The sequence below is a fragment of the Lactuca saligna genome, chromosome 2, assembly GCF_052625555.1.
Source record: "Lactuca saligna cultivar CGN05327 chromosome 2, ASM5262555v1, whole genome shotgun sequence".
Classification (NCBI taxonomy): Eukaryota; Viridiplantae; Streptophyta; class Magnoliopsida; order Asterales; family Asteraceae; genus Lactuca; species Lactuca saligna.
The window spans coordinates 139,626,158-139,647,328 of NC_136418.1; the positions used below are offsets into that span (position 1 = coordinate 139,626,158).

At 34.9% G+C, this 21,171-nt stretch overlaps 4 protein-coding genes across 4 annotated transcripts; 3 read left to right on the forward strand and 1 right to left on the reverse strand.

Moving 5' to 3' along the window:
* Positions 1-1,154: 1,154 nt before the first annotated feature.
* Positions 1,155-3,744, forward strand: LOC145031810 (RNA-binding (RRM/RBD/RNP motifs) family protein). The gene is made up of 6 exons (XM_078980439.1): positions 1,155-1,265; positions 1,374-1,393; positions 2,092-2,323; positions 2,395-2,544; positions 3,139-3,208; positions 3,304-3,744. The coding sequence occupies exons 1-6, from the start codon at positions 1,263-1,265 to the stop codon at positions 3,597-3,599; spliced, it is 771 nt and encodes a 256-aa protein (XP_078836565.1). The 5' UTR covers positions 1,155-1,262; the 3' UTR covers positions 3,600-3,744.
* Positions 3,745-8,853: 5,109 nt separating this feature from the next.
* On the forward strand, positions 8,854-10,519 carry LOC145031812 (pentatricopeptide repeat-containing protein At1g06140, mitochondrial-like). The gene has a single exon (XM_078980442.1). It carries the CDS (start codon positions 9,005-9,007, stop codon positions 9,956-9,958), a length of 954 nt encoding a protein of 317 aa, XP_078836568.1. The 5' UTR covers positions 8,854-9,004; the 3' UTR covers positions 9,959-10,519.
* On the reverse strand, positions 9,902-13,571 carry PLDDELTA (phospholipase D delta). The gene is made up of 9 exons (XM_078980440.1): positions 12,465-13,571; positions 12,053-12,370; positions 11,667-11,975; positions 11,519-11,587; positions 11,263-11,407; positions 11,039-11,187; positions 10,779-10,931; positions 10,455-10,655; positions 9,902-10,359 (listed from the first exon to the last, which is right to left on the reverse strand). Exons 1-9 carry the CDS (start codon positions 13,377-13,379, stop codon positions 10,063-10,065), a joined length of 2,556 nt encoding a protein of 851 aa, XP_078836566.1. The 5' UTR covers positions 13,380-13,571; the 3' UTR covers positions 9,902-10,062.
* A 6,000-nt stretch (positions 13,572-19,571) lies between these two features.
* Positions 19,572-20,201, forward strand: LOC145031813 (methionine-S-oxide reductase). The gene has a single exon (XM_078980443.1). It carries the CDS (start codon positions 19,695-19,697, stop codon positions 20,073-20,075), a length of 381 nt encoding a protein of 126 aa, XP_078836569.1. The 5' UTR covers positions 19,572-19,694; the 3' UTR covers positions 20,076-20,201.
* The last annotated feature ends 970 nt before the right edge of the window (positions 20,202-21,171 follow it).

Here is a 21,171-nt window from a genome sequence, read left to right on the forward strand (position 1 = left end):
GTTATACGATCTTTCATTTGGCTTCATTTCTACATCGAACACGATCACAAAGTTAATTTTAGAGAATTATTTTCCGGAGCAATGAGTTTCTAGCCTGCATAGAGATATTTGTGGTATCAAACAAGGAAAACGAAAAATTTTACACATTTACGGGGAACGTTTTAAAAAGTTGTGTGTACGGTCCCACAACATGGAACCAACGATTACCTGTTCTATAGTGGTTTTGCGAATGACTGACCCATGGAGCGAAGTCTGGTAAATACTTCAAGTGTCAGATATATGAGAGATATGATAAAATCTGGACGTTGATCGAAAAGTTGATTATAGAATCCACACATTTTGATAACGAAGACAATCGATATTCTGATTACAAGTTTTAAATTTTGACGTATATATCAATATTTTTAAACATGATAAATATTCACCATAAATAATTCGACAATCAGGGCCTAGTTCGAAAATGTTAGAAAAAAGGTCTTGTCGAATTTGATTTTTTTTTGAAAAACATAGTTTGAAAAATAATAATGAAGTTAAAAAAAAAATACTCCAATCGAACTCGAGTATTATTCTTGTAATTTGAAAATGATGGTTATTCTTATGATATAAAAAGTGTTGTAAATATCAGTCTAGGCGGCTGCCTAGGCGCTAGGCGATCTACAACTGATTACGATTAAGGTGTTTGGCGGAAATTGATCAAACTCAGGCTAGGCGGTCCTTGACGAGAAGATTTAAAAAAATTCACAATTTCAAATATTACACCAAAATTTTCAAAACTTCAAAATTTTAAATTTTTAAATATTTAAAATTTCAAATATAATACCAAATATTTCAAATTTTAAAAATTTTAAATTTTCAAATACTATTTTTTCTTAGGATATATTAAGTTTTAAAATAGTTTTATTAGTAATTTATGGTCCTCGATTAATCTCCGCCAAACCGATTAATTGCTTGATCTCAGTCGACCGCCCAACAACCACCGAACAATTTTTACAACCTTAGATATAAGATCGATCTACTTTTATCATTTTGGTCATTTAAAATATCATTGAAAGGGCCTCCATGTCAATTAACGTAAAGCTAGATGTCTTTTTGTCAATTGAGTAAAGTCACTAGACATTATTGTAAAATGAGCGAGCGCCTGCCCCTTTTCACGTTTCAGTAAACATTTTTTTTTAAATAGCGTCGAAAGGAGGTCTGCTGCAAAAACCCTCGAAGAAGATAAAAAAATCAAATTTCCGATCTAGGGTTCTTGGCTGCAAGAAATGGTGAGCTCTTTCTCCGTCTGTGTTTTTATCACCTGTTATTTCCGTAAACATGTAAATTCATCCGTTTTTTCTCACACATTTTTAATGCGTTTACTCTATCATTTACAGGCTGACTCTCCTCGACGAAGGTAAACCCTAAATTCCTAAACTTCGTTTTGTTCTTATTATTTCTCGATTCTTGCTTATTGGCGTGCTTTTCGTTACCTAAAGCTTCTCGATTTGTTTAAACCTAACTATATTATAGTTTTTATCATGTTGAAACCCTTTACGAGGTTAGACTGTGTTATTCGTTAAATAAAAAGATACTATTAAGCCTATGAAGTGGAGATTCGTGTTGTCCGATTGGAATAGGGTCTGATACTGAATACTGAGCTGCGAGTAGAATGTTATTGTATATCGACATGTCCTTAAACGGAGTTATTGTATTTTCCTTGAGTTTTGATGCAAAATGTTTCAGAATACACACCATATGTTTGTCTTTTTGAGCGTGAATATTTTGAATAGCTTCCTGAGAGTTGGAATTTAATAAACTGCAAAGTAAAATCTTTTGTCACAGTATGTTAGCATTTTCTCCAATTTGTATGCCTTGAATCAGAGTTTTATGTTTACACTCATCATGTAAGCTTAGCAAATCTACAACTCATCACATAATGCTTCTTGATATAATGCACAGCTTGACAAATGACAACAATGAACATGATTATGTGAAACAATTCTAGTCCCTCTTACAAAATAACAAATATTCAAACATCTATGCCACATACTATGAAATGTCATATTTTGAATGTTCAACTGCTTGATGTATACATATGAATATGATTTCCAGGTATTCACGATCTCCCCCCTATGAAGCACCATCCAGGTCAAGATCCAGGTCAAGGTCTCGATCCAGGTCAAGATCCTGGTCAAGGCCAAGAGCTAGGCCCGCATCAAGGTCAAGATCCAGAAGTCGTGGAAGGGAAGAAGTTGTAAATCCCGGAAATACCCTTTACGTAACCGGCCTTTCCACACGTGTCACACAAGAACAGCTAGAAGAACACTTTTCAAAAGAAGGAAAGGTTAGTTACTCTCCAAGGGCATAAATGTCTTTTTTGGAATGACTAAAAACCAATACTTTTTCTTTCTTTAGGTGGCTAACTGTTTTCTGGTTGTGGAGCCTCGTTCGCGTATATCACGTGGGTTTGCTTTTATAACAATGGATACTCTTGAAGATGCGAATCGCTGCATAAAGCATCTTAACCAGTCTGTTCTTGAACATCGCCAGATAACTGTAGAGAGGGTAAGTTAAGTCAAGTTAAGTTAAGTTAACTTAACCATGGTTAAGTGATATGTTTTCAAAGTATTGAGGTTTACTTTACTCTACTGGGTATATTATCAGTTATGTTGGCAGCAATCAAAGTTGATGAGTTGAGTTGATCATCCATCAATCAATCAATCAATCAATCAATCAATGAATCAATCACAATGCAACTTTTAATCAGCTTGATCAAATGGCCAGCTTCCTTAAACAACAGCATCATTTCAACAACTAAACATAGCAAAAGCTTATTACAACATGGGCATACTTTCAACTAATCAAGGGTCATTATCAACTGCAAATATATTCAACTATCAACTAATCGCGGTTAATGGTATCGTTTACCCGAATCTGATATGGGGGTACTGCTAGCCACACATGCTTTTTTTTCCTTCTATTTTTTTTTTCTTGACCCGTTTTTCCTCATCCAAAGATTCATAGACTTTTTTTTTTTTCAAAATGTTTTTTAATAGAAGTTTGCATGTTGATAATGTGTATATGTAGTTGTATGATATTTGAGGTATATGTTTGCTGAGAGAAGTTTTACTTGAGGTTGTTTGTTTTTATTTATTTCAGTCGAGAAGGAAACGTCCAAGGACACCCACACCTGGACATTACTTGGGCCTGAAAAACACTAGGGACACTGGTAAATTTTATTTTATTTTATTATTATTATTTTTTAATCTTTTAGGTATATATACTTCTATGAAAATCGATACTATTACTACATGTTTTGTTTAGGGTATCGTGGTGACAGAGGAGGAGGAGGTGGAGGGGGGAGGTATCGTGGCGGCTCTGGGCGGGATGACTATGGATACAGGAGGTCTCCAAGGCGGTCGCCACCACCGTATAGAGGTGGTCGTGATTACTCTCCAAGGAGGTCACCGCCACCATACAGAGGTGGCGGTGGTGGTGGGCGGGATTACTCTCCTAGGCGGTCACCTTACTATGGTGGGAGGTCAAGGAGGGAGCGAACAAGGTCTCCTCCGTATTCCCCTACTTCCAGGAGTCCTGAAAGGCACTATGGTCGTCGCTAAATGCTACTTTAACTTTTCAATCCAAATATATGTTGTGCTTTTTTTTTTTCTTCTATTGTTGGTTTAAAACGGTGAGTATGGGTCTATCTTGTGAACTCTAATATTATATGTTGAAGACATCTATGTAGCCTATGGTTATGGTTTTCGATGTGTGCTTTTAGTTTTTTAATGTTGGAAAATCATATATAACCCTAAGAAGAGTACACATTTTTACATTTTTGGTTATGAATCCGAATATAAAGTATAAGAGAAAACCAGTGATGATTTAAAATGTTATTAAAGTAGGGCGGGAGACCAGCTGCAAAACATGCGTAAAAGTTAAAACAAGGAATGTTCAAACTTAACCATGTATCTAGGATTTTGGATTTTTGCCATTTTGCTATTGAAAATTTGTTTTTAAACTTGATTTTTTGTTATTGTATTGATAAAATATAGGTGATGTTATATTTGTTGGTAGAAAGTATACAAAGGTCGGTACAATCGACTAACTCCAGTATACAAATGAAAATGTATTATATACAAGGTTCTAAAACGCTTGCTATGATGCCAAAGTTTGCATATTTCGTCAAACTTTACTAAAATGTCGCCTTAACTTATATAAGTATATAAAAATGAATAATAGTCGAAAATACATATAAATACATTAATTATATAGAAAATTATTGCTTTAAGTCACGTCTTACAAACGTCGTGACTTGCAAAAGTTTGGAAAAACTTGAGGCTTGACATTGTCGTCAAATCATGATTTTAGAACCTTGATTATATGTGACCAAATTGATATGAAAGAAACGTATATAAAAATAAGTATGGAAATGAAAAAAAGCTGAAATTTATACCAATACATATATAAAAACAAGCATGTAAAAGTTAAAAATTTACATGGAAATATAAACAACCTTGAATTTATATCCATATGTATATTAAAAAGATCAAATAAAAACCAAATTTTAGAAAATAGAGGGGTGAAAGTGATGTACTCTGAGAGTTAAACATGAAATGAAAATTCAAAAGGATGAAATTGATATTTTTACGATATATTCTGAAAATCAAAACAAGACAAAGATGGAAAATGTTATTTCTGAAAGTTGAAGAGAGATAAATGTCGGTGGAAACATTAACCTGACATTACCTTTTAATATATAGTATAATATGCAAAATTACCTTTTAATATATAGTATAATATGCAAAGTTGCGGCATCTAGTATCTAATGATACGTGGGTTATGTTCAATGAAATTATTAATTTTAGCAACCCAATCAACATTTGTCCGAAATATAATTTTTACATCATATAACCTATTAACTGTTATATTCTATGCAGTTATCGTGGTCCAAAATCTAATCACGGTCACTTGCCGTGATTTAAAATAGCGGTTCTCGCGGTAATATAACGGTGTGATAGCGGTTTTTGAAATATCATGTAAGATATATATGGGTAAAGTGAATATACTTAACAACCTTATATAAGCTTGGTACGTAACTCCATAATACTACATCAATTTGTATCATATTTACATTGTAATTGCCTAAGGTTTTTAAACTTCAACCCCATAACTTGATTACTTCCAAAATCTTTGGACTTTCACCAATATCTTTCTTTTACAACACGTATTTCTATCGAATACCACCTGATGGGCTTCATATCATACGACTACAAATGAAATGATGTAGGAGAAATATAATGATGAATTTCCAAATTTTTTTTGAAGTAAATCAAGTTTAGCGATGAAGTTTAAGAACTTTGGATGATTGCAATAAAAATTTAATGCAAAATGACGTAGTTTGATGAGGTTAGGTACTTAAGCTTATATAAGGTTGTTAGGTATATTAATTTTACCCTACATATATATATATATATATATATATATATATATATATATATATATATATATATATATATATATATATAATAAAAGAGAAATACGCAACTCCTCTATTCCAAAATCTAAATCGAATTAATTCATTGAATTAAGTAAAATCAATCAATTAAATATTCCTTATAAATAAGTTAATTGTTTCCTTATATAAAATTAATCCATAAAAGAAGGAAAAAGCGATAGAAACAGAAAGAAAAAGCAATCATAATAGCTAAAATAAATTTTGTGAAATAGCGGTCAAAAATCGAGATCTCGAAGTCGAAATAGCGGAAAATAGCGGCCAATCTCGGCTAATCCCGACGATATTAGCGACTACGCTATTCTGAGTGCTATTTGAAACCACTATTTTACCAACACCCGCGAAACGTTATCCCACCGAGATCTTGGTGCTATTAACTGCCCAGGTTATAACAATAAGCGTGCATGACCCTAATAACAATAAGCTTGCATGTGACTACATGTGAGATTTTTGCAGGTGACGATCTAGGAAAATTTTATTTTTTGTCAAACTTTTAACCTTTACAACTTAAGCTGATTATTTTTATCGTGTTCTTTGTAATAATGGCTATTCATGAACATATTACATTTCGAATTTAGATAACGGAAATTTATATTTTTTTAGCTCAAATATAGGTTATCTATACACATATTACACTTAAAATAAGGATATGTTTAACAATAATAGTTGACAAGCTAAAAACTTTAACTATCATTATTAACAGAGAAATATTTGACAAAAATAACGTTAAACTTTTGAAAAATATACGATTATATAATCATAAAAGTTAAAAGTTAAATGTTATAAAAGTTATTTAAAATATCTTTTAAGATTGTAAAGTTTTTGTTTTAAAATAAAAGTTCAAAAATCTTATTTCATGCAAAGTTTTTATCTTTATTTGAGTTTTTTATTTACGAAAAAGTACTCAAAAGTTACTGGAAATATCTTTTATATTAGTTTACGTAATAAAAAATAACATCTTTTATTATTTGAACAATTTTTAAATAAAGTTTACTTTTAAATTTCATGTGTAATTGTTTTGTTAAAATGAGTTATCTGATAGGAAGTGGTTGTAAGTGCATGTAGGATTTATATTTTTAGAAAAGATTTAAAAAATACAAAAGTATAAAAAGTTTTTTTTTTATACAATATGTAAATTTTGGAAAAAATATTGAAATACATGTTTTTTGAACTTCAATTTTTTTTTCTTCTAAAAAATTAGAAAACTTTTACAACCAAATCAGAAAACTTTGTACAAAACTGACACGGTAAAATATTCTAGAAAATATATATGTGAGTTACCATTCTAAAATAAAAAAGTTATTTATGTCAAATGACGAACTAACAAACTTAGTACTCCATCCGTCTCAAAATTATTTTGATAAAATGTTATTTATTTTTATAAATGAATTATTATTTTGGAACAAACCAAAAAGAAAGATGTACTGAAATTTTGGAACGTAAGGAGTATAACTTTATTTATCTCATGACAAAATCTTAAATTTGTTATGAAATATTAAAACCATACAAATATCATGATATTAAATAGTGACATTACATTAGTTTTAAAAAAGATGAAAAATGTGCTGAGCTCACAGTTGGGATACAAATTCTCGTAATGACTACCAATACAACATGAACTCGATATGAAAATAAATTTGTTTGAGTTAGTTTTTCTAACTTGGCAACCCATTTATTAAACGGGTTATGTTCGGGTTTGCAAATAATTTACGGGACGACTTGTAAATCTGTTATGTTATTAGATTAAAAAAATAACAAATATATTTATTAAATGAAAAAAAAAGAATAATAAGTAAGGGTAAATTACACCATTCGTCCCTCGTGCAGGTGCCAAAAGGCACGTTTAGTCCCTATTTTCAAAAATTAACTTGGACCGTCCCTATGTTTGTTTTTTCTTGCATGTTTAGTTCCTATTGACATAAAATAACTATTTTACCCTTAATAATTTCTTTTTTCATTTTTTTTATTTCTTTATCAGTTTTTAGATTTTTTTAATAATTAGACTTAATATCAAAGCTTCTACCGTCGCTCCACCTCTTCCCTTCTCTCAACTTCTGTTGCTCCACTGGAACAAACCTAAATCGTATGGAATAAACCCACAGCAAACCTTAAATTACAGCGACATCACCTGGATTAAACCCTAACAAAACTGATTTCAGGTTAAATCCCCTTGAACAAACCATCCACATCAATGCTCAATTTGTGTATGCTGGTGCGGAAGAAATAGAGTTGTCGATGGCGACAATCACCCCCACAAAGGCGACAAATAGTTAGTGTCGATCCCCTTAGGTCTATTTGTGGTTTGGAACTCAGTTTCTCTGATCTCTCCTCTTCTTAGTTCGATTTGTGGTTTGGAAATTTACAATGCTTCTATCATTGTCACTGTGAATAACAAAGCTTAAGGATATGGTCTTGGAGATTTGGTTCAAAATAGAGAAGGATAGATAAAAGGGGTGAGACAAGAGATGATAACGTCGGTGGTGATGAAGATGTTGTCTCCGGAAAGTGAGAGAGGAGATTGTTTTCGACAGAGATGGAGTTTGTTTCCAACGACTTCTACAACCACCCAAACCCACCGATATGGTGGTGGGGTTTGTGTGTAGCTTTAAGTTATGGGGTTTGATTTTGGGAGATAGGATGGTGGATCAAAGAGAGTTTAGGAGGTGATGACCATGTGAGTTGTTCAGTGAAGTTGAGAGAGATTGAGAGTCTGTGTGTATGTGATGGCATCGATGTTTCAAAGAAGACAGAAGAGTTTCTTGATGCACATTGGAGGAAGATGAGGTCAGTGAGGTGATGTTCGCCGGAGGAAGATGAAATCTAAGAGGTGTTGGTGGCGTTTTGGTGTTCCGATTTGAATCTTTTTTCTTCTATGGTATATGTGGGTTCTCGATCTTCTTATTCGGCAACGTTTAGAGCGGTGGTGGTTGGAGGTGAATAGAGCGGTGATGGTGGGAACCTCGGAGGTGAAAATAGTGGTGGTGGTCCGGTGAATTGTGATTTAAAGGGAATGTAGAAGGAAAAGGGGAAATGGAAAGGGAAGGGGTGGGGTATTTTATTTTATTTTCTTTTTATTTTAATACAAAATTAATTATAATTTAATTAAAAATAAAATAGTGAGGGGAAAATAGTCTTTTTATGTCTTCCAAAGGATACAACATGCAAATTCAAACTATTAAGGGATGAAAAGTTTTAGATATATGAGGGACACTCCGAGTTAATTTTTGAAAATAATGATTAAATGTGCTTTTTGACACGTGCACCCAATAAGTAAATAGTGTTACCCACGAATCCAAATCTAACGTACCAATGCAAACCCCTATAACTAAACGGGTTCATCGGATAGTGTCCAGGTTTAGCTCATCTGAAGTATGAGTTGTGTTTGAGTTAAGCTTGCTGACCCATCAAGCCGCCACCAACCCAACACATTGCTCGTCGCTGTCCCTAGCCGGCAGTTTTCCCTTTATTTAGTCTCGGAATCGTTTGGTTACCGGAGGCTCCGCCATAACCATGCCCACACCTCAGTGGACTATACCCTTCTTCTCCACACTGCTCGATTACTGTTCTTCCACAAGAAATTTACGTATACTAAAAAAACTACATGCCCGAATGATAATTACAGGAAACTCCCACCACGATTTCATTCGTGCAAAACTCGTCTCATCGTATTCAGTTTGCACTCAATTACTCGAAGCATCCATTATCTTCTCACTCACTAATCGCCGATCCACTTTCCTCTACAACACCCTTATCCGAGCCTTCTCTTCTCTAAATCACTTCTCCGATTCTCTCATCCTTTTCCGCGAAATGCTCCGTGCTCATAAACCCTTAGACCGCCACACTCTACCCCCGGTCCTCAAATCCTGCGCCGGTGTTCCAGCTCTACGACTCGGACGCAACGTCCATTCCCTTGTTTTCTCAAACGGGTTTGATACCGATGTTGCTAACTTAAATTCTTTAGTAACAATGTATAGTAAGGGAGGCGATTTAATGAGTGCCCAGAAGGTGTTCGATGAAATGTCCGAAAGAAACGTGGTTACATGGTCTGCTATGATGAGTGGGTATGGATTGTACGGGAGATGTGAAGAAGTGTTTGAACTGTTTGAGAGAATGATTAGTGATGGGGTAGTGCCAGATGGACTGACATTTACAGCGATTCTTACTGCGTGTAGTCATGGTGGATTGACTGAGAAAGGGAAAGAGTACTTTAAGATGATGAAAGATAGATGTGGATTGAAGCCATGTTTGGAACATTACACTTGTATGGTTGATATGTTGGGGAGGTCAGGGAAGGTGGAGGAGGCAGTGGCTATGGTTAAAGAGATGGATGTTGTTCCAGATGAGGCTCTAATGGGTGCATTGGTGGCTGCGTGTAAGACTCATGGAAAGGTGGAATTAGCTCGGAGATTATTAACTGAAATGACCTTATGCAAGAAGGTCAATCTCAACATAATGGATACATAATACATTAGTTTCAACAGTGAAATCAGTGTTACAAGTTACAATATCCTTTAATTCACAAATTCCTTAAATGTCCAACATATTTACTATCTTAACAAATTCAGAAATCATGTAGTTAAAATATCGGGCAGTGCGGGCGAGTGGGACCCCATGACTTTACCTCCAACATCAGGGAAATTCTCAAATCCGGGCAGCGAGCTCACCTTCCCATCACCATTAACTTGTAATGGATACCTTAAAAGATGACCTTCCAATGCTGTATACTTGTCTTCTGTATATCGTTTCCAGTTATCTTCAGCTATTTTATTAACACTACTTACACACTCCAAACTTTCTGGCTCCATGTAGCATGTCTTTAATGCCCCCAAATGTTCAGCCCATAACGACATTCTATAACCATAAACCTGAAATTTGAATTATATTCATCAAATTAGGTTGTTTTTATTGATGAATTATATTATATATGAGCAAGATATTGTAAGGTGTGGTGATATGACACCTGTCCATATGGGTGTTGGTTTTTTGCTGCCCACGTGTGATGGGGTTGATACGAACCCATGGCTATTTCAGTGTCTTTTGAACCAGCTAACGATCTTTGATTAATGTTGGCAGATCCGAGGATTACATACTCATCATCGACTATCATTCCTTTAGCATGTACATAAATCATGAATCTCATGAACTTTTGTGAATCTGAGACCTATAACACAATCATTTTGTAAACCAAATGGACAAACTGTTGTATGTATAAAATGGTATTTAGAAAACATTTTGATAAAAATGGCTCTACAATTGGATAAACAGAAGGTAATGAATGATATACCTTGTCATCTGTAAATAATTGATTCATTTTAAAAGGTAATTCTTCTCGTTTCCCAAGGCAATAGAAATTTAAGTAGTCTCGAGGGTGTGCTTTTAGTTGCATGGATTTGATTGCTTGTGTAACAACGTTGTACATCATTTGCATTGTCTGCCTCTGCAGATTCCAACGTTTTGGAAGTTAGATAATCCATTGAAATATGTATCTTTATATTTTATACTCTATTTTTGTGATTATATTTTATTAAGAAAAATAAATAATACCTGCCAATAAAGAATTTCTTGCACTGTAGCAGAAGTTGGGACACCCTCAGGCCACATTGGTATCACAACATATACCGAAAATCTCTCATTCTGTTTTATCTTACTTGCTATTTTTAGAGCCAACTCCATAGGGATTAAGTTATCAGCTCCTAAAAATTATCAAAACATAAACACGTTATCTAACACAGATTACAAGATATTGAAATTAAAATGAAAATTGGAACCTGCGTTTTCGTATGACCATGCGTATGATGATCCAATGAAATATTGATTTTCAATGTAAATGAAATGCTGAGCTGATCGGATTGCTTGGATATATGCTGTTTGAATACTCTTGTCTATAACCATATTTTTTGCAGTAATAAGATTCTGCAAATAAACATCAAAACATATTAATATTTAATACTAAGTAAGTATCATATAGTTCATATTCAGAATTATTTACATATAAAAGAGAAAAAGAAAGCTTCAATTGTTAACCTGTGCCTCAGCAACATCCACAGTTTTGGGAAATCCTTTCAAAGATCCGGAATCAATAGACCGAAAAATCTAAAAAGATAAGAAAAACCATGAGTTTATTATGTAAGAAATAGACTATTTTTTCGAGGAAGTTGATGAAATTTGTCACCTGAACGTGCCAGTTTTCAGGGTCTTCTTCACTGGACACGTGTAACATTGGATCATCTTCAGGAACAATGGTGTGGTCTCCATGTTCTGGAACAGGATACTTAGGGCTAGCAATCCATGAAATTCGGTCAATTTTTAACAATGCGTCATCTTTCCAATGAGCCATTCTTTTAGCAACTAATGCAAATTCACGCCATTTTGTAGCTTTTCTCCATCGTTGCTCGAAGTTTAGAAGAACATCATATGCAGCAGGACCATCGATTTTGCAGTGTAAGTCATGCCATGGCTGCCTTGGGGCCTTTGTTCCTGCCTAATTTGGATAATAAGAAAATGGAAATTGGAAATCAATCATTGCAGAATAATGGAAGGTGGGAATGGCAAACTTACAGGGAAGGTAGGTTGGTGAAAATCGTCTCTGAATACAGTGTCGAGATCTTTAAATAATCTATGTTCAGGTGTGTCATATCGTCCATCGCAGAGATCAAGACCACCTAAAAAGGCTGTAATCTTTCTGTTATTGTGGTATGATAATGATTGTGTATCCACGAGAACACATTTCTGATGGTGTGTAAAAGCACCTCCAACAACCTGTTGTTTGAAAAGCCCTAGTTTACCACTTCCATAGCGAGGTGAAAGCACACAGTGCACAGATGAATGCCTGAAAAACTTCCTGGTTTCTTCATCGTGAGTTTGCATTACTCCAGTCTGAATCGATCACCATTAAGACAATTAGCTCAAATCGATCAAACCACATTGAACAATTAGAATGCTGAATTGTAGATTGATTTTGAAATCTTACCGTGTTAATGAACAGCTTACTGTGAGAAGTTTTATCATCCCAAACCAACAACAAAACCCTAACCCCTTCTTCGGATTTGTATTTGAGCAATTCACCAAGTGTCAAGTCACCACCTCTGGGCAATGGACGAGTGTGTTCTCTGATTAGTTTAACTTTGTCAAAAATGGACCAACCGACGATGTATATCATATGATGAGCTGATGATATAGCCTCACATATATCTTCCCAACACGAATTGTGCTCATAAACCTTACCTCCGTCCAATTCAATCTTAGGCATCATAGATACAGGCATGATGTGAGCATCCTGGTATAATCTCACCTCAGAACCTTTCCTCACCGGAAAATATGTGTTCCGGACGCCTTTCAGCTCCGGATCTCCAGCAATCCCGTGCCGGTAAAGCGGATTGGTTTCACAGGGTACGAACTTCATCTCTAACCTCAGCGACGCGTCATCCTTGCGTGAATTTTTCAGAGGGAAACAACCGGTGATCACTTTTCCGGTAGCGATCTCCTCCGCAGGGATGTGAACGAACCCCAACAAATCAGCTCCGAAAATATCGTCGTCTTTCACTTCGAACTCCAAGTGAACAAGATCGTGAGCTAACGGAATGATAAATCGCTCGTTCCACCTTGGGTTTTTGGAGTTTTTCAACACACGCGTACGTGCGACGGCTGCTTGAGGCACCGATACTTTGACGTAAGGATCGCTTGCAATGATCTTCCGACCGCTGGAACGCAGTTTCTTGTCTGGGGATCCAGCGGTAGAGGCGTCTTCCGGGCAAGAATCAAAGGACACGCAACGGAAGATGTGACCGGTGACAACATCCATATTCGGTAAGTTTTGAGCTTCGATAACTTGGAGAAATAAATCACCATGTAAGAGTACAACCTTCGCTGAAGCATTATCCGCCATTTTGCAATTTGAAAAACGGATTAAACAAATCGAACAACCTCAATGTTTGAAAACAATCAATGAACTACAAAACGCACTTAATCTACACAGGTTATGAAGTGTTTTCTGTGAATATTTGGCACGGTGGCTAATTGAACGGAGGTGAGCTGATAACAATGGCGTCGCCACCATCCGTTCGCGCCATAACCAGCTAGAAACTGTTGTATTGGAAAATCTCTGGGCGCGGTTTGTATTTATAGTACATTTTGATTTAATTACATAAAACACCCTTAAGGTTTGTGGTTGCTTCCAAAACTAGTTTAGACACACAAGAATTTTAACAAAGAATCACAGATATAATAATAATAATAATAATAATAATTACTATCTATCTTATTCTAGTTAACCAGAAGCGACATAGATCTTTACCATTTACGCCATCCTATGAAGCAAAATAATAATAATAATAATAATAATAATAATAATAATAATAATAATAATAAAATTTTGAGATAATTATCCGATTATTATGATGACTAATCCTGATTGATAAAGTCCCAATAATCACATTTTGACAAACAAATTTGGTTATAGGTATTGAAATCGCTAATTTCTTTAAACTAACACATTTGCCATGAAAATGTTAACATTTTTTTTATAACTTTTTGTAAAACTGATTTTGTACGTATCTAATATTTGGTAAATTAAATTTTATAAAATCTAAGCCAATCATTCTATGCAATTGTTTTTTTTAAAGGTTATGTAGTTTACTTTTTAGAAGTTATAAGGTAAGTGTTTTGATATGGCCCAAGTGTGTGCTTTTGTCAAAGGATAACTTTGATTCTCCATTTGCTAACACATCACATAAAAAATTGGCATATTCAATGGTTTCTTTCATTACGATTATTCTTCCTTCCTTGTATTTTGTTTGCATTTATATTAACCACTTGGATACCTTAAACTTTTAAAGTTAATGATTAAATATCTAAGTTTTATCATCAAGTTTATTATATTTGTTAAGTTTGCTGAGATGAGATTACGTTTAACTAAACTTTCACTATTTGATTTATTTGTTACTATTTTTTTTTGTCAAAATATACGATATACTTTAATTTTTGATCCTTAAATAGCAATGTATTTTTGTTGGAAAAAATGGGTTTTGCCCGATGCCCGTTTTCGAACACAAATTCCGTTTTGTGCATGAAACCAAAATGTGTAATATCCCAAAAATACGAATAAAAATTTATTTTTAAGTTCATTCAAACCATACGATACTAATATCAAAATAGCCAAAAGTATGTCATCGCATCATTTTATCAGAGTACAAATTCCCAAAATCTCAAAATGTGGAAAAGGTAGGGTGATGCGGTGCGATCAGGCCGGACCCTTCCCCTTCGAACTAGAAGTACCTGAAACATAAACTGAAAGCCATAAGTACAAAACTTAGTGAATTCCCCTAAAATACCACATACCATACAAACATACAGCCAAACATATATGAGTGTTTGCAATCCCCTTCGGTCTATTTCAACCGGATACTATTAAACATATCTGGGTGCTTGCAATCCCCTTCGATCTATTTCAATTGGATACCGGGTCTATTTCAGCCCCTCCCACTACCATATAACATCATAAAAAGAATCACATAGTCAACAAGCAAACATAGACATAATTGCTAATTGTCACGAAGTCAATCATCATACTACATCATAAACTAATGGTCCGACATTGGTGCCATCGATCCACGAATACAGTGAAAGAAACTTACCTCAGACTGAAGGTATCAAATGACATTCAGTAGATAACTCACGAAATCCTCTCCCTAATGCACAAGTACAAAACCCTAATTAGAAATCGGGCAAATATTTCAACCCGAAAGTCCACACCCTCATTCTTGACTTAAGGCAAAAAGGGATTCTTCATCCTTGCCTCATTGGGCCTCCCTCTCACCAAGGCCTGAATCCATACAGGTCCAAAAAGGCATCCAAGCCCAACTACAATGCCTTTAAGGCCCAATATGGCCCAGGAGCAGCCAACATGGCCTTAAGCCCATAAATGTATGGCTACAACAAGTGGGCCTGAGGCCCAATCCTAAACAAGTCAAAAGTCCAACAAGACTCGAGCCCAAAAATCTCCTAAGTCCATAGACTGCGTACGCGCGACGTACATGGCTCGTATGCCCAACATATGTTTATGCTTCGGAATCGGGGCACTGGTCAAGTACGCGCATCGTACTCTAGAGTGCGCCCGACATACTGGTCAGTCAACCTAGAAACGCTTCCGCTCTTAATCCATTAAGCTCTAACGTTCAAAACTTAGATCCAAGCTCAGAAAAGTGTCTTAAGCCATAAGTTGCAAGCTTTATGCTCTTGCATGCCTTATTAGGGTTCAAAATATCAATGAATCCCTCTAACTCACTTAGGTGGTCACCAACTCATACATGGTTGAGTCTTAACCTTCAAGATATGATTTTTATGACTTCATGCACTCCCAAGAGTCCAAAAGGAAAGCTCAAATCAAGAAGCTTTATTAGCGCGAGGGGTGGGTGGGGGGCTGTGTTCCTCCTGATTTTTTAGTTAGATGTAGTACCTATACTTTAATTTTATACATATTAGGCTCAAAAATATAAAAATTTGCCTATGCCCCCTGTTCACCGACTTTTATACATATTATATTTTTGGCCCACCCAAACCAAATGTTAAAGCTCCGCCCATGACTCAAATGGCCTAGAGTAGCCCATACTCCAAAAGACCAAGTTATGGGACCAAAAGATGCTAAAATCTTCCCTAAACCTAGATCTAAGCTTAGAATGAACAAGTTTCAGACTTTATACCTTCAATAGCTACAAATGATGCACAAGCTCTGGATCTACAAGCTCCTTCTTCTTCTTTGCTTCTCCTCAAACTTCCTTGTTCTTCAAAACCACAAAAGAGCACCCAAACACTCTATGTAAGCTCAAAATGCACTCAAGATGGCTAGGGTTTCGAGATTAGCATTAAAAGGCAATGGAGGCTAAAAGGGTGATATACTTGAAGAACTTGAGGACCTTAAACATGGTGTAAACCCTTAAAATTAGGGTTTGCCTTGGCTTGAGTACGCCCAGTGTACGCTGGGATCACCACAATGCCGTACATGCAAGGAGTACGTCGTGCATACTTAATGTACGCCCAATGTACTGACAAATCCTTCACCACTTTTAAAATTGAATTAAATTAAATAACAGATTAATTTCATACCTAGCGACTTGGGCATTACAAAATGACTTCTTCTATGTGATACATTCATTTCGTATAACCTTCAAAACTAAAAATTAGGGGGAAATAATTCAAAAGTTTGGTATAATTTTATTAATATATGTTATGAAACAAAGTTTCCAAAACCTCATGTTGTCTAAAACTCACAAGTCAGAGTCACTCATTTCTTAGTAAACTATGAAAGGATGATGTTTAAATGTAGAATACACATGAAATAATATAATGCCATGTTAGATGTATAAAGGCCTCATTCAACACTTCAACCAACCAGGTTACATGTGAACCAACACAAATGAACCGCATGAGGGTTTGTAAAGACTAACACGTGTATAAAGGAATTTTAGAATGCCATTTATAATTTTTGTACGTCAAAACTTCAAAGTGTAGATATCTAAGTTGTCAAGTGTTGTTAGGTGCAATTCGTGCACCTTTTTGCACACATTTTAGTCTCATTTCATGCATCTATTTAGCGTAATTGTCATTCATTTCATCATATTTCATGCTAGTCTCTAGAACATCCTTATTTGCACATTTTCATGTCTTTTTCAGGTAAACCAGAGGTTGGAACCCGCTTTGGGAGGTTCCGGGAAGCATTGGTGAGGATTTCCAGATGATCGGGCGAAGAACGAAAAGGTTGGAAAAATCAAGTTTGGAATTGGAGTTAGAGAGGTACACGGGCCGTGTTGGATTTACACTGCAAAATCAACACGGGCCGTGTTGACAAAAAAAAAAGGAGCTGTTGACCATGCTGAACACGGGCCGTGTCAGTTTTACTCTATGTCCAACAAGGGCCGTGTTTGACCCAGAAACCAACTTTTGGCAGTTTTTCCTATCTTTCATATTACGGGTTAAGGGTCATTTTTACACAGACAGAGGATATCAGAGCACATTTCGTGAAGGGATTTCAAAGGTTTTTGCAAGGATTTGATTAGCAATAATTTGGAAACATTATTTCTAGTATTTGTAAGTTGTAATTGCATACATTTCCATCTTTTAAACTTGTGATCTTGTTTTAGCCATGTGTGGCTAGAACCCTAGTTTCTCCAATTTCATGTTTTGACTTCTTGGTAGTGACTTCAATCATATGACATAATGTTTGTTTTCAATTTCTATCTAATGAATTTGATTTTACTACAATCGAATGTTTGATTCTAATTGTGGTTCTTATTGGCCATTCGAATTAAGGTTAGGTCATTCAAGTTATCTCTTTTACAAAATCCGTAATTGTTTTGTGAAATTGAACAAGTAACAAGCATTAAATTGATCTCTATTGAATTTAGTGTAAATCTTATTCATACACTTTTACACTATCGAGCTTATGAGGAGTATTAGGTGTTTTTGGGAACATTCACATAAAGCTTCATGCAATCTTTTAATCTAATTTTAAGAGCTTTTTTAGATTAGGTTAGTAAGGTTAGAGTTAATCAAAGAGCTTGTTTTGGTTAATTAATGTGGTGAATGGAAAGTGTTAGAGCTTATTAACACTTTCAAGTACCAACTTAGATAGAATGGAATGAATATTGTGTCATATTTGAGTCACATTGCTAAGTTGTCATACATGAAGTTGGAGTCCTTACAAAATATGAATTTAATTCACTCATTTAGCTTACTACGTGTGTTTTTAATTTGTCTGTTTAGTCATTGCACTCTAAAACCCTCATTTTTAATGTTGGTGACCATAGTACCTTACGCAAAGAGGTATAGACTAATTATCTTGTGTCTCTATGGATCGACCCTACTTGCCTTGTGCTACCTTTTAGTGCAATATAGTGAGATTCTTTTGGAGTATATCGTACCCCTATCATTTGTTGGGTTTGACACGCCTAATAAGTGTCTAGACCATACTAGTCTCAATCCCACCTACTATATGGATACACGTGCATGATCATGATTTTAGAAACTTGAAATGTCTTGAAAACATATGAAATACATCCCCACTTCAAACATCTTTTCTTTAAAACATTTACATGGAATAAATGCATAAAGTAATACATATGGAAATCTAGGTAATATAGACGTATAGTATTGCAAGTAATATATAAATATATTATATCATGCAAATGAAAACTCAAAGTACATTGTTATATTTTGGGGACATATGCTTGTATGGTATGCCTGAGGAACCAACATAATTACCCCTCAAATTATTGAAGATAACATCAGTTAGAACCCTATTTCATCTATATAGTACCCTTATCGCCTAAGAGTCGACCAAAACAAGTATTACATTTCTCATATGTAAGCTTTACCCATAAGCCTTTTCACTTGGAGCCCTTGTATAGTCTACATAACGACTTTGTAAGTTCGTACAGAATTATATAAGAGCTGTAATATGAATTATAAGGCTTTATAACACCCAACGGTAAGCCCTTCCATTAGTTTGGTTTGTACGGTCTATAAAATGGATCTGTAAAGTCGTACCAAATGTGTTGAAACTGAATTTTCGTCAAAACTCAAGGTTGTACCAAATTGTTTTTTAGATATCCTTTCTAATAAATTAAGTTTTTTTTTCCACATGTCAACTTCTCCTTCATTTTGACACTTGTCATTTTGTGAGAGTTTTAGAATTTTTATTTTCCACTTGTTATTTTTTAAAGATATCCATTTTCTTAAAATAAAATACCATAATATTGTAATGAGTTCTATATGGAAATAAAATTATCCTATTAATTTGATAATAAATACTTATAAATACTCCAAACGATTTAATTTGTTTTCCAAATGTTCGAAAAGATTACATTCTGTTATGTAAAGTATTATTTTATAAAATGTTTCATATTTATATATTGATATTAAATTTTTATTTTTAATAAACTCATGTAACATACGGGTCTTACACTTAATGACATTATTAATAAATAATTAACATTCTAGATATTTACAATTTTTATTCTTTTGAAAAGTATAAAATATCAACATTCTAGTTACAATGTTCATTCTTTTGAAAATATTAACATTCTAGAAATAAAAATTTGGATCCAACTCCGCGTTCCAAATCAAAAGTCAAACACGACACATTCTTCCCAACCCCCTTCAAAATACCATCAACTCGCCAATCATTCTCCCACCTTCAATTTCATCAATGGCGTCGATCTACACCTGCAACGAATGCGGCACCAATCTCAGCCTTCATTCCGCTAATCTCTTCCCTCCCGACTTCTACTTTGAGGCTGGCAACAAAGGCACTCTCTCTTTCGCAGCCATAGACTCCTCCAAATTCAGATTCGTCAAAGAAGATAAGATCAGACCCTTTTTCGAGACAATTAATTACTGGGGGATTCAGAGAAAACGAACTAAACTTCTTTGCAATAGTTGCGGTCGTCTCGTCGGGTATCTTTACGATGATGGCCCGCCGATGATGACTGGAACGGGGCAGTTTGGATTTGGACCCAGTCAGGTTATTCCTAGGGCTCCCAGGTATCGATTTAAGACCAAGGCTCTAAGAATTACTTCGGAAACTTGAAATTATTTTGGGGATTTTATTGATTTTGTGCAGTATACGTGTAGTATGTTGATATTTATATATGTACATGTAGAAATTGTGATGTTTTATGGAAATTGATTGATATTTTATACTCATGTTTCATTATCAGAGTGCATATATACTAGCTACCAGTCAGATGATACCATGTTCAAAAGTGTTAAAATTTGGCTTCAATCTATTGAAATAATTAAACACAATACAACTCTTGTAATCAAGATGCACCTCACCGAATAAGTGATGTTCATTTGGGACATTGATAAGAATATGTACTTGTTCAAGTTAGTAAATACCCAAATTAGTGTGTTGGCATGATCAACCATTATCCAGTTTTCGGGTTTACATCCATCAAAAAGATTTAGATAAAATAATAAAAGAGTATGGTACGTTAAAGGTTTACAAAGTAATCAAATATTACCATGTCGCCAAACAAATTCTCTAGCACTCCACGGATGCTCCAAAAAACAAGAAGGTTTGAGAACGATGGATGATACTAAGATCCGCCTAGCACGATCCGCAAGCATGGAACGTGTCGTGAGATTCCTCTCGATGAGTGGTTGGCATTGTTCATGGTGGTCATCTACAAGGGCTTATTTAACTCCCTTAAGCACCATGAAATCAATACAATATAAATGAGTTGTTTAAGTAAATGTTAATAAAAATACAATACAAGTCACTTAGATAAATTGTACTTGGGACGAACCATGTCTCGATGCTACTATTAGCAAAAAATTGGATCTCACAAATTGGTACATTGTATTCTTATAGTGTCGAGATCTATACTATAAGATCATCCCAAGTATACAATATTTACCTCTTGTTGTATACGGTGGCACAAAGAGATAAACGAACATGGCAACCCCGTTTATCCAATTGGCGAAGAATCACTCCAATTTATCTAATCGGCAAAGAACTTCCCTCTAAAGTCTGGATCGGATCCATAGGTGCTTGTCGTGATAGACTAGAGAATGCTGATAATCCCGAACCTAAGTGTAGAAATTGTGATATACTCGAGCATGATAATTAAGGTCTTGATGATGATGGTTATATGCTTTTATTTTTCTTCCATGTTGGGGAA